A 14,691-nucleotide genomic window follows, 5' to 3' on the forward strand; every position below is an offset into this window, starting at 1 on the left:
ATATTCATCAGCCTTCTCGCTCCACTTTTTACACATACGACAAGGACACTGAGCTGACTTCTTTACGTCCACTGCTCTCCTAAAAAGGCCCGATATTAAATTTATGATATTTCATAATCATTATTACCATTTTATCTGGAATCTCTCACGCCTTAGAGGGGCTGACTGCATTTAGAAGCACACAGGCATTTCAGAAAATGACCTCCTGTGTAGCACACTCAGCAGGTTACTGGTAGAATGAGATAACTTCACACATTCATTTAGTAATATTTAGACTGCTTCAGCAGCTCTGCGCTGTAGCACTGAGAAGAAGCAGAGACAGTTTAGAGTACTGAGAGGGTGCTCATAAATTGTGGCCAGCAATGCTGGCTAATGTTGACAATGGAAGACAATTGTAATGCCACAGATGTGCAGACAGAGACCTTCTGACTGATCACATACAAAGGACAACACAGCTGCAGTCTGAGATCCGCTTTTTTCCCCTCCGTCGTTTTCTAAAAGTGCAGTCAACGCTGTCTGCTACGCGATACGGTTTTGAGACATAATTAACATGACATTAGCATTCTCTCTGTTTACTGACTTAAAGAAATGCCTGCAGTCCTAGGGTTAGCATTTTCTTAAAATGTTCACTAAAAATATATACACTACATTGACAAAAAAGTATTGGGACACAGTTTATCCTGCTTTTGTTGGATTAACTGTCAATACTGTCCAGGGAAGAGGGCTTTACGCTAGATTTTGGAGGAGCCTTGCTGTGAGGATCTGACTGCATTCAGCGATAAAAGCATTAACGAGGTCAGGATGCTGTAATGATCACCACCCCACCTCATCCCAAACTCATCCCAAAAGTATTGAACTGTGCACCGACTATCATTTTAGAGAACACCGTTCCACAGCTCCACAGCTAAATGCTGCCTTATACCTTAATAATAATAATATAACCTTTATAACTGTTAATGCCATTTCCTCCTGGTTGTGTCTACGGTCAGGATCTGCATTCTGCAGTGAGTAAGTGTGGGTGTGTTGTAAGTATATAGCAACTCACCCGCTGGAGAGGTTGAGCAGCTCATGTTTGTCTGCTACAGTAGACTTGTCCTCCAGCTCCCACAGCATCACGTTGATGAGGTGAGAGTTCTTGATGACAATGGGCACCTCCTCAAACATATTCTCATGCCCCACACTGGCCTTCTTCAACCTGAAGAAACACACGGAACAAGATGATGGACAAAGACGCACCCTTTTTTCAAAACTGTCCTCTACAAGGAAAATGCTCGACTCTAAACACTTAACTCCAGTTCAGATACAACTCACGTCTCACTTCCCCAAAGGCAATGGGGCGCGTTCAGTTATCTCTTCTGGCAATGAAGATTTTGTGTGCTCATTATTTGTGCAATATAACATTTTATCGATGATGTTTTTGGTAGATATTACATAAAAAAAAACTTATTCAAACTCTACCAAAACTGAATGAGTCACTGTAACAAGAAGCAACAACCATATTCAGGCCAGACACAGCAACTAAAAAAGGCCTTCAGAGAAGATGGGGTCTGTCTTGTTTTTACAAGGTTTTACACCCGTTCAAAACAAAACAATGTGATCGTATAATGAAGAGGTCAAGTTTGATAGATGGACTTTCAGATAATTTAAGTGCAAGTTGGATGGGTATTAACTTCCATCCATTAACTCTCTCCTCAGGTAAGTAAATCAGAGCATTCTCTTGATATGGAGAGCACAGAGTTACAGGAGGTCAGCACTCATCAAATGCTACGATGCTTTCACATTTCTGCCACCACTAATCTGTCCATTAGTAGGAGCGGTCAAGGTTAAAGTCAACACTTTCCCGGCACGAAATTGGCTGGTGACGCTCTCAGCCGCTCAGTAAAACAGCTTCAAAGCCCAGAGTGGTTTTGATCAGAATTAGTGGCACAAATTCAGAGAATACGGGCAGGACCTCAAACGACAGAGACTAGTAGGGGGCTCGGGAGCTTGGAAGCTGATGAGCTCGGAGTGTGGTATCTATGCATACATGTATGGCCTGTACAAGTCAGTATGTCTTGTTTGCAGTAGTGCAGTATGGTGTGACCTACCCTTCTGCTGAAAAGTCCTTCTCTTTGCAGATCTCCATGAGTTTGGGGGTCAGCCTGTAGGCTTTGAGTGACAGGGAACCCTGGGCTGTTTTGATGGGGTCTGTAGAGAGAGAAAAGGCAATGAAAAGGCATGTCTGTACTTGTTCATAGGTGTTACCATCTAATATCCTACAGGGCATTACTTCAAAATAGCACCATCACCACTTGTAATCCTTTCCACTGGATGGTCCTGACATTACTCAGTTTGACTCGACTCTGCTTTTCTATTGGGCAAATTTGGTACCTGGTTGCAGGTACTTTTTCAATACCTGCTTGGTTGTGGTTCCAAGCATGCAGAGTAGAGACTAAAACACAATATGTAACCCTTGCAGAGCGCCGGATTGGCCAGAGAGAATTGTCACTATAAACAGCGCAATACAGGCATTTCTCGCCGCTTTTTAGTCGGCTAGCTTTTTTCAGTGCTCGCTACTAACAACAAAACCTGTTAGCCTTAAATTTGTATAGAAGCTAGAGCTGGGCAATATGACGATATTTTATCATATCGTGGTGGTGTTATTGTGATGAACAATATGCTTTTCCAAGCATATCAAGGAGACTGTTAGTGCTTAATAAACACTGATCAGCTGCAGGTTTCATTACAGACAGTGTAATTGACTGGTTTAATTAGATGAAGAGCAGCAGATTTTAACTAATTTTTTTAATTCACTGTATTCAGTAGGGGAGAGTATCTGAATAGTAGTTTATAAGAATCTGTCGTTACTGATGTTTTTAGTCTATGATTACATGTACCGTGATAAATATCATGTATCGCGAAAAAAGTCTTAATCTTAATCTTAAAATATTGTGATAATATTTTTACCTAATAGAAGCATTTCTCTGATGCTGGTTTCATGCCTACAGATCAGCTACATTAGCTAGTGCTACTGTTGTGCTAGGACTAACAGACGCCCAACAGACGCCCAACAGACGCTCAATTAATTTTGTTTTTCTTTACAGTATATTTTCTTTATAACATGATATATTCCACTCTATCGGGTGGAGATAGCTGAGACATGGAATATATGTTTTTCTTTGTAATAACAGTGACTTAAAAATAGTAAATAGCACCAAGCCAACCTGGCTAGCTTGACGCTAACATAGCTACCTATTTACCACAAATTCTCCACTTCATTCTCTTTAAAGGTCTGTTTAACAAAACAAACATTTTAAATCTAGATACTGGCTCAAATATTGTCTGTTAGAATCTATAAACCGGAGTGATGGTGTTTTCCAACATCACCAGCTACATTTCCCAATCCAGGTACCAAAAAAGCAGGTAGAGTTGAGTAGTGTAGGCACTGTGCAGTGGAAACAGGTCATTAATCCCCATTAAAACAATACTGTCAGTGTACAGGACCCACAGAGAGGTCAAACTGTCAGACTGCCACCGCACTAAGCGGCTAAATGCGCAATGACAACAACAATAAAACACTACTTCTCTAAACCATGTCAGAGACACCACTGTGCGAAACTTCAATTCTGGGTTATGAGGCCTTCAAAGGTGCTGACTGATGCTAATGTTTGCAGGGAGGAGATTTATAAGCCAGTCGTAGTGGATTAATTCCACCGTCAGCAGGAGGACATCCCGCGTCAGAATGGCTTTATTAGTGTTCCGCTGAGGCTTGCTAAAAGCTGCCAGTCACCTGAACGTTTTGACAGCCAAAAAGAGGATTTGCAAATCTTCAGCACAATTCTGTCCACCTTTCCCTGCATTCTGTCATTCGAGAAAGCAGTCAATTACCTGACTTCTCAGAATGTGGTTCTATTTGGGGAAACCAGAAGACAAAAGTGGCGCACGACAGCAATACAGTAACGAACGAGGGAAAACTGAGGACCTATTCAGACACAAGTGACAAGTGATGTATAGCATGAAAATGAATTAAAGCAGGAGCGGACGAGACGAGACGGCCATCTCAGGAAATTCACAAACGCACGATGACACGTCTCTAGCGTGGAAGCAACATCAAAGTCAAGTTCAGCAGACGTGCAAGTTCATGTGACTATTAAAATACTGCTCTCTCACTACTCTTACCCAGCATCCATAACAACTGTGTCCAGTCATCCCTCTGCGCTCAACCAGAAAGACAGAGGGGAAGAGTCATGAGGTAAAAATAAACCTTCAACCCAGACCAAACAAAAAGTGAGGAGCCAAAGAACACAGCCGAGCAGAGGCCCAGCCTCCAGGTTTAATCCGTGTCCAGGTCTCTATTATTGATGGGGAGAATACAGAGCAATCAGATCCTCAGACAGGCCAGGGATGATCCATGGCTCCAGGGTCAGTGACTCAGAATGTCCCAAATCAACCTGCCAATCTCAACCTATATGACAGCTCGGATATAAGGACAGACACACCCTGCCCTGACCCTTAATAAACAGTGTCCAGGCAGAAAAGAGAGAGATACTGATGGTTAAGATGACCAGAATCTGAGCTTCAATTGAATTATATATAATGTAGCAATAAACTGAAGACACCATAGTGGATGACCCGGATAAAGAATACAACACGTCTGCCTGCCCTCTTATACCCCACTTGTTATTCATGGGATAAGCAGTGTTAATGACACCATAAGCTGCACAACTGGGAAATCAAGCATACAGACCCAAAACATATAAGATATGGGCCTTTAAAGACATATACTTAGTGGCTATAGTCCTCTCTCATGTCGGCAGCCTTCATGCCAGTCTGCACCTTAGGTGGGGCACCCTCAGCCACACTGAATGGCTCGATTGTTCATGTGGAGTGGGTTCAGGGCGGGGGTCCTGGCAGCTGCTAGGTGTCTAATCTAGAATAGTGTTGTGGACCTGCCTTTTGGAGAACGAGGCAGCATTCTGATAGGGAGCCACATCTGGCGTGAGGGAACGGCCGAGGAAACTTACTGACAGCAAGTGGACCGAGAGGGAGTGTGCTGAGAACACTTGGAGTTTTGTGCTCGACTCCCCTTTACCTCCCCCAAGCAACTGCACCCCCACCCTAACAGACCTCCCCGCCTGCAGCCGCTCCATTCAATCACTGCTGTAATCAGAGACCCAGGATGGCAGGGGCAGGCTCAGCTGAGTGAGAGTGTGTAGAGTGTTGGGTCTGTCATAAAAGCAGTTACACACACACACACACACACACACACACACGCACGCACGCACACACGCACGCACACACGCACCTCCCCACCCCCCCGAACCCTTTCCAGCCATCACCACATGGCCATCTGGTGCAGATCGGTGGTGTGCTGTACTGGATAGACTGGTACTGAAGAGGTGGGGCTGGGAGGGAGAAGGGGGGGTGTCCAGTGAGCCAAAGCCCTCCAGCATTCCTAAAGGTCCACATCAGCGCTCCGATAGCAGGCAAAACAAACACAGAGGAGGAAACCCTGTCTAGACGGAGCTGCTGTCGGCCCACTACGCACACCAAGCCACTATTTACACAAGGGGGGGCTGCTGTCCACAGCCAGAGGAGAGAGAGTGAGCGTATAAAAGAGTGAGATAGGAGAAGTTAAAGGGTGAAAAAAAGCATATGTGTGAGTGAATGAGCGACAAAGACACACAAGGAAAGACAGAGACAGATTGAGAGATAGACAGAGAGACACACAAGTGAGGAAGACCGAGGTAAGGCAAGGCCAAATGAGGGAGGTGTTAGCACAGAGAAAGCAAGAATACTCCTGGCCAGCTGGTGCATGGGGAATACAGACAGAGGCATAGAGAGGCAGAGAATATCAGCGTAGGAAGAGTGAGCAAACAGAGATGAGGACAAACCCAGACCTGAACGACTCTTATTAACTCTGGTGAAAAGAGTAGAGAGAGACAGTGAAAGGAACGGAAAGATGGGGATCTTACCATAGATGAGCACCACAGACTCCTCGATGGCGTGCTGGTAGCTGAACTGAGAGTCCAGCAGCGCTCGGCTCACGAAGGAGCCATAGAAGGTGGACTGATACCAGCCCACATGCAGATGATCGATGTTCACATGACGAAGACTCCTCATCATCTCCATCTGATACTGAACTGTGAGAAGAGAAAGAAGTTTCATTAAAACATTGACAAACACTCTAGGGGGGGGTACTAACATAATGTTGTGTCTTTGCAATACTGTATACATTTTTTGGGGGTAAAATCTTTCCCTTTTACTTCCAATCCGGTACAGCCAACTAACCCAGCCATATGTAGCTCCCTCTAGCACTAGCAATGCTCCCGACACAAGGAGGACTTTACACACGTCTCCTCCAAATCATGCAAAGCCAGCCACTGCCTCTTTTCAAACTGCTGTTGATGTAGCATCATCAGGCAGCCGTTATGCCTTGAGGAAAGCGCCGGGTCCTCGGCTCCACTACACATCAGCTAACAGATGCATGTGCCGGCCAACATCATTTTTAAGAATGATGAAGGGAGAGCCCTCTCGTGGACTCCGGCCACTGATCACAGTATTAATTTTTAAAAGGACAGGATACATGTAAAGACGGGTGGAGAACAGTGGTTCATTTTGTGTTGTGATTAAACCCCCGACCACTAGATAGCAGTGTTGTACTCTGTCTTCAGAACCCACTGCTCTGACTGCATTAAGTGTTTCTTAAGTTACGTAAATACTTTTCTTTAAATGAGATTTGATCTATATGATGGTCTTCCTGAAATTTGGTTGTCCCTGAAGGGGTGTATATTTCTGTATTGCTTTTGTGTTTAAATGGATCAAACTGATCAAGTTAGTTTGGCAGTTGCAGCCGAACACAGTCATGACAACAAACATGAGTTTCGTGTAATTAGCCGGCCTAAGAGGCTAGCTAACAGTATCAGCTGTTAAAACTGCTGCTGCTTGTGCCGGCATGTATTTTTCTTTGTTAGCCTGCTGTTGCTGTGGTCTATGTAGCTAAACCCTCTATTTCTTCTGTTGACGCTCCTGTGGTTGGTGTGGCGCAACAGATAACACCACGACTCGATTCCCAGCCTGGGTGCGCTATACCAATACGAGTCCTTGGGCAAGACTCCCAACACTACATTGGTCCATCTCTGTAATACGAGCAACCTTGTAAGTCACTCTGGATAAGAGCTTCAGCTAAATGCCATAAATGTAAATGTAATGTAAATGTGTGTTTGACACAGTGAGGGAAGCAAAGGATGAAAAGGTGTATAGCAGGTAGGAAAGATTCTCTGTGAAGTTGCAGAGCTTCTACTGAACAGGATGTCCAGAGAGTGAAGCATCAAGTAGAATACATGCAGCACAAATCTGGACAGGCTGTGGTCCATGTATGCTGATATCTGGGGGGGAAAAACAACCGGGAGGGCTTTACAGTCTAGAACTCGGAGTGTCTCAGAGACTTTCTCACAGTATTTTGTAAAAGGTAAAAAGCAGAGCAGAAGGCAATAAAGTAATGAGACAATCAAGAGTGGTTCTTTACAAATGAATAATGATAACAGTACTGGGTGACCATTTACAGGTGTGTATTTGCGACAAATTAAGAGGATTCTAATGCAAACGATTCAGAAGTTGTGTCCTAAAAGACCTCTGAATTTATGCATCATGCCCATACTAGGACCTCCAGGTCTACTGCAGATTTGTCGGTGGCAGAAACAAGCTGCAACTATTGCACCCTGTTTTTTCTACAACTACAAGCAAGGCAACACTTTAGGGGTAAATCCTCTATACAACTTTGAAACCAAAAAGAAAACACTATCACATGAAACCACCAGCTACCTAAAATCTACTACTGCCAAAGAAACACAACCAATCGTATTTAACAAAATGCACATGTTTTATTTTAGGGTATTTTAATGAGTTTGCCTTCTGTATATATGGCTGCTGCAGCATAGTGTGCAACAATGAAGTCGTCCCTGTGGTAAACTGTGGTTTAACTCCCCAGCTGACCAAACAAACCGCACTATACCAATAAGGGCATTTTCACACCTGCACTTTTCAGTCCTGTTAAATCTGAATTCTTTAGCTTGCTTTTGGTCTTCGTTTGGGCAGGTGTGAATACAGTAATCGTACATTCATGAGGACCAAAACAACTGCACCAAGACCCTTGAGAGGTGGTGGTCTCAGTCTGGTCCCAAATAAACTCTGAAGCGGTTTGTTTGTGGAGAGAATGTGATCTGACCTCGCCCCGATTATCAAGCGTACTCAGCATGTTTGAGCTAAATGACTCCCATAGCCAGGTGTTAACCTGGTACACTGCCCATCTCTGCTGCTGCTCCATGATAAACTGCAGAAATCGGCACTGGTCCAAAAACACTGGACCACCTCCTTGTATTTACTTTCTTGCTCCCAGCCCAGACAGGTCTGAGCAATAAGCAGAGAGAACGTTCACACGTGGTTTACTGTGACGCATTCGGGTGTGTTGGATTTGTCCCAGTGTGAAAACCAAGGTGGAAACCAAACAAAGGTGAAAATACTGATCGTTTTTGTTACTTTTTAACTGATTTGGACCAGAGCAAACAAACTATAGGTGTGAAAACACCTTGGGTAAAAGTCTCCTTATGCTACGATTGCCTAATTGAAAAATAACATGATTTAACCAAGTCAGTCTAGAGAACATCCAATGCTAATGTCTTATGGTGTCAGATCAGAGCACAGTCAGCTAAATTTCATACTTTGACTCATTTCTGAGCTTAAAAGTCAGAGGATCTAGTGACATTCGGGAGGAAAAACATACACAGGACTAAACATAAATGGTTTGGAACTGCAGGGCATAAATTACAGGTCTAATCTGGATTTCTGTATGAGTGAAATTAATGGGATTTTTCAAAACTGCTACAATGACGACAACTACAGATAGGATTTCAAATAGTCTACAGGCCAGAACACGTTGGCACAATAAAACCCAACTCGTGTTCTCCCTCCACTTTCCCTCCACCCTCACACCACTTTATTTGGCTCATCAGTCTCCTTTTTGAGTTCAAAACATTTGAAAACAGTGAAGATGTCTGTTTGTTGGGTAACTGGCCTTGAGCCAGAGAAGCAACCAGAGAGAGAGAGCGAGCGAGCGAGAGAGAGTGCAAGGGAGAGCAAGAGAAAGGCTTTTGAGGACAGCTTTGATTTGCTTTATCACCATTGCTGCCCCACAGCAGCTGAGCTTACCAGCAGATTAAGAGTCTGACAGAAGGGTGCAACGGCTAGCGTATGTGTGTACATGTGTGTGTGTGTGTGTGTCGTCATAGATGGTTAGTAAAAAAAACGCAGTAGGCAGTGCAGAAAGTCTCTTTTTCAGAGGGCAGGTGCAAAGTGGAAGCGTGAAAACTTGGCTTCCAGCTCAGTCCCTCTGTAAACAATTACCACCGAGCAGAGAGGAGCATGTGCTGAGGATAGGAGTGTGTGCGCGCGTTCGTGTGCATGTTCACGCATCAGAAAATCAAGTACCCAGTCTAAACAGTGTGTGCAAGACAATCCCATTGACTGCTGTTTAAGTGTGTGTCTGTACGTGCTAATGAGAGCATGTACATAATGGCTATTGTTTTTTTAGGTGTGTAGGGCAATCGGGCTGAGGCTACAGTGTGTGTGTGTGTGTGTGTGTGCGCTCAGAATAGGACAGTTATTTTGGGAGTGTGGTCTCATCCCACTTTCAGACGTTACGCTTTACCGTAGCGCTGACAACACTACCACAAATGTCCCTGCAGACAGCAACCACAACACACACACACACACACACACACACACACACACACACACACACACACACACCTCGCCACGCTGATGTCCAGTCCTGGAAACTCACAAGTCCCTGAATTTCCTCTCTCTGACAGCTCCGGCTCAGCAGGAATATGTGATGGGAGAGCAATATCAGAGCTGAAATTACAGTTTGCATGTCAAACTGAAGCCCTGCTAGAGGCCCTGCCTTCATTTCGGGAGCCAAGGCTGCTCTGTTTGCTCACCTAATTTCAATTTACTGGCGACAGCAAAACACCTCGTTTCAGAGAGTGCTGTTTTTAACGAAACCTGAGGAGCAAACAGCATCTTAAAGCAGACTCTTGCAGAGGGAGAAGGCCTCGGGCTTTCTTCAGAAACGACGGCAGATCGAATCTGGTAGGAAAGAACCGTGAAGCAGACCGCTCGCCCCTCCTCTGAGGCACCCTCGCAGCTCGTCGCAGCCTAATGCTCAACTTTAAGGGAAGTCTGTGCAGAGGCCGGGCCTGCAAAAGGCAAAACAATGTGGCTTTCAGAGAGAATACACGCCGACTTCAAAAGCAGCACTCTCCAAAACGCTGCACAGATTTTAACCGCAAGTCGGATTTGTCTCGGACGAACAGAACGTGCCCGGCTTAAACTGAAGAAATAAATAAATAAATAAATGAATAGGGTCGAGGACAGGGGGAAAAAAAAAAAAAAAAAAAAAAAAGAGAGAAAGAGCGAGAGAGAGAGAGAAAGAAAAAGAAAAGAAACAAACAACTCCAACCCCAAACCCACCAAAGCATTTGAAACAACAACACAAAAAACAAGATAATGAGAGTCTTACCGATGCTGTCCTGTAATTAACGGCCTTTTCGGCGGGCAGAAACACCACCCGGAGAAACATAAAAGCAGGGCCAAAGCCACCAGATCAGAGCATGAAAGAAAGCTGGCTTTTCTGTAGAAAATTACAAATACGATCTGAGGCCTCTCTTAACTTTTAAACTTGTAATGCGGACACTTAAAAATGTGACGGTTTAAGAGAAAGGAGAAAAAGAAAAAAAGAAAAAACCCTTAACAGGCAGAATCGCACCACAAACCCAGCCTGCATGCATTCAATCAGATCCGTCACACCGACAAGCGTCCGAAAACGACACAAATGTACTGTGCTCGCTTACAAATTTCAAATGAGCTCCTTGGTTATAGGGCGGTTTTACATAAAGTAATTGAAAGCCAGAATATACCGCTGTCCCCTTCCATCACAGCAGCAGGTCAGGCTGAACTGGGCTAAGTGGCTACAGCAGAATTTAAAAAGAGCAGTTTGGAAGTGTCTCAAGACCCGACAACAAGGTTGCGCTGTGTTCACAAGGCTGCTTACGGTGCAAGGCAGCAAGAAACCGAATTCTGTTTCATCACACACATCTTATATTTACTCATGTGCCCCAAGAAGCGTCAGAGCTGGCAAAGTTGACCAACCACATGATAAGCCAATCGGTCATGTCCACTGATAAATCTCCACAGCTGAAAGGCCAGGTTTACAGTTACCTGAAAAGTACTTGGACACATAAGATGAAGATTAACATGCATCAGGGAGACGGAATTTGGAAAGTATGGAGGGAAATAATGATGCTTGGCTTGACTTTATCTTTATTGCCCAGATCCAATCAAACGCCTCAAAATTGAGGACTTTATTATGCAGAAGAAGAGTGAATCCAAGCATGCAACTAAAGCAGAGGTTTCACCATGTGATTTTCACCCCGATTTTAGCCCTGGCTGAGTCTGTGCCGGTTGGCCCCAATTTGCAGATTTTTCATCAGTCGGAGTTAACAGTTGGAGAGAAAATTGAGTAGTGTGTGAGGGACGCAGACTCAGATTTCTGGCCTCCCAATCACATTTCAGTCCATTTGACCTGATATAATCTAGTAGTATATACACCGATCAGGGGTCAATTTCTTATTTTAATTTTATATTCCACCTTAAATGACGCAGCAGCTACATTCTGGGGTTAGAACATGTCCAATACCGCAGTTCTATTTCTCGTTCTGCAGCGCAGAATCCATGGCATGAATCCGCATCTCCTATGTTTTGAGACATGTTCAGTTCAGCAACAGGTTGAAGTCATGTAATCCATCACCTCTAGCCAACTAGCATTTTTCCAGTTGCCATAAAAATCAGTGTACGATGTCAAGGTTGGGAAGTGTGAGATACCAGGTTTTTATTATAACCTGCTTCAGATTAAGGCTCAGGGCAGAATGCTCTTTGCAAGGTCACTTGACCAAAACACCTCAATAATCAATAAGTAAAAATGCTGCATTATAAGCCTGGCAGAGCTTTACCATGGAAAACACACAGCTTCTACTGATCTCTGGGCTCACAGAATTTAAGTAAGCTAGGCTTGGGCACCTCCCTAAAGTATACGGACAACAATCTCATTTCCACTACATCCAGCTTGTCTTTCTAACCTTCTATTGTTACAAGTCTATGAAGGCACAGTGTTAATGACACGTTAGCAGTGTAATGATTCATAGTTGATCCGTAATCGGTACGGATCGACCCTCACGGCTCGGCACGCACGCAAACACACTACGGAATAATGGTCAGTGTTTAACCAGAATGGTGTTGAGTACAGTTTTATTGTACAGCTGTTACTTTTAAAGTAGTAACAGAGCTTTGCGGTGTGTAAACACCACAAAAAGTTGGTGAAACTGCACTCATTGAGAATATTCTTTAAGAATGTACTAATTTTAGTAAAAAAAAAAAAAAAAAAAAAAAAAAAGTTATAAATATAAAAAAAAAAAAATAACAAATATACTCAAACATATTGTAAAAAAATGATTTTGGACTGTAAAACTTGCTCTAGAGTTCCTCCAGAAAAACGTGACTTGAATTGTACATTGTTTAATTTATTTAGTTAGATTATTTGTGCTGTACTTTGTTTTACTTGAATTATTTTGTGTGGTTGAGATTTTATGTTTGACTGTAAAGCTGTTTTTATCTGTTAAGTTCAAGAAAAGACAATATATAATAAAATAAAAATGTAAATATTAAAGAATACAAAAAAATATTTTTCTTCATTATTTTGGATTATTTTCCTAACACACTCACATCAGAGTAAACTAAAAAATGTTGTTAGATTAATCAGCGAATCTGGAAAAAAGAAATTAAGATTAATCGATAAAAATGAATCGTTAAAAGGATAAAGGATAAAGGATGCACTTATTCGTCACTGTACAGTGTGGACTGTACAGCGAAATGTGTCCTCCGCATTTAACCCATCTGGTAGTGAACACACACTCACACACACACACGTGTTAGGGGCAGTGAGTACACACACACACCCAGAGCGGTGGGCAGCCAACTCCAGCGCCCGGGGAGCAGAGAGGGTAAAGGGCCTTGCTCAAGGGCCCAACAGTGGCAGCTTGCCGAGCCCGGGAATCGAACCCACAACCCTGTTATCGATATCTCGGCGCTCTAACCGCTGAGCTGAGGTGAAGTCCTACTCACTGACTCGATGGAAATACGAACCTCACGTCCAGCTGCGGAGACCTCACTGCAAAGCTAAGCTACGTGCCTCCCTTTTCTGCTGATCTGAAAAATTATGCAATCTGTGACTCAAAATCAATGATCCAATCTGAACTCATTAACAGAATGAACCAAGTATGAAAATGACTGATTACACTTCTGTTTACCTGGAATAAAAGGAAACGTTAAAGCTACAGCTGGAGTACAGAGCCAAAGCAAGACAACTTTGGGGCTCGTCAAGTCATCTACAAACTACAGCACTCTTCTTATTCTTTATATGCCTTCAATCCCTCTCTCGTCCGCTCACCTATTCTGCACGGAGACGTACGGTGAGGCTGCAGGACTGACATTTCACATCATAAACACAAAAAAAAAGAAAAGAAAAAAAGCTTAAAGGCTCAAACACACTCTCCTATTCACCGCCTGCCTTTGTCTTGGGTATGCTGACGTTTGTTGCTGAGAGATGGGCTTTGGTGTGTGATCATCCACTCTATGGTCTCTGACCACCCATCCCCCCGGAAGGAATAAAAGATGCAGATTCTCAAGTATTATGGAAAGCACCAACAGGAGAATACACTATAGTTAAGACATATCCCAGCAGAGGAGCCGGGAGGAGCGCACAATGGCGATTAGAAGGCAGAAAACGCTGCGCTCCAGCAGAATAGTCCTGGAGTTCATTACATCGCAAACACTGCCATTCACAGACAGAGAGACATCATTCCGCCGTGCTGTGCCATGCTCATGTAAATAGAAGAGTGTATATATTAAAAAAGGCTGGTATTTGGGCTTATCAGCTCATTGGAGCTGTGCCTGCTGCATTGTCAGGCCATTATTTAGAGCGAGGGCTTGGGGATTTACGCAGAAGGGGGATGGAGAAGCGGATTTGCACTCTAGCACATGCAGTTAGCAATAGATACCTCCACGAGGAAGAGCAGGGAGTTATCCTTCGCTCAGCCAAGGAAAAGGGGGAGAAATAAATAAATAAATAAATAACCAAAGAAGTCAAGTCAATGGCACCCAATTGTGTCAGCTTCTGTAGGTTGTGTTAGATGTTGAAAACAGCTTGCAGGAACCATTGTTTGGTGCAAGGCCGAGAAGTGAAGGTGAAGTGTCTTCTGACAATAACCATTGCGCCCCCATACCCCCCCCCCCTCCACACCTCCTCGACTTCCACCCTTCCATGTGCCATCTTTCTATGTGAAGCATAGGTAGAGGCAAGGCTAGCTAATGTCAATTGCTTCTTGCAGCTCTTAGGAGCTTGCTAAAACCTGGAGAGGCTGTGCCACATATAGGCGCCGAAAGAGGTAATAAGAACCTGTCTCACTTTCTCTGCCCATCTAGGCTTATTTTCTCTTTCTGAATCCCCTCCATATCTCTCCCTCTCGCTCTCTCTCTCAGAGCTCACAGTCCTACAGACTTGTTAAGAGACATATTTGGCCACTGACAGCTTGTTAGGTC

General features: G+C 43.8%; 1 protein-coding gene across 1 annotated transcript in view; it reads right to left on the minus strand.

The window, feature by feature from the left end:
• eif3hb (eukaryotic translation initiation factor 3, subunit H, b) overlaps nucleotides 1-14,691 on the minus strand; it is a 77,135-nt gene that overhangs the window by 21,453 nt on the left and 40,991 nt on the right. Inside the window, exons 3-5 of the mRNA XM_072674881.1 lie at nucleotides 5,955-6,122; nucleotides 2,088-2,187; nucleotides 1,046-1,195 (exon numbers count right to left, since the gene is read on the minus strand). Of these exons, the coding sequence (XP_072530982.1) occupies nucleotides 1,046-1,195; nucleotides 2,088-2,187; nucleotides 5,955-6,122 (418 nt within the window). The remainder of the gene's footprint in view (nucleotides 1-1,045; nucleotides 1,196-2,087; nucleotides 2,188-5,954; nucleotides 6,123-14,691) is intronic.

The sequence above is a fragment of the Salminus brasiliensis genome, chromosome 3 (genome assembly GCF_030463535.1).
Source record: "Salminus brasiliensis chromosome 3, fSalBra1.hap2, whole genome shotgun sequence".
Taxonomy (NCBI): Eukaryota; Metazoa; Chordata; class Actinopteri; order Characiformes; family Bryconidae; genus Salminus; species Salminus brasiliensis.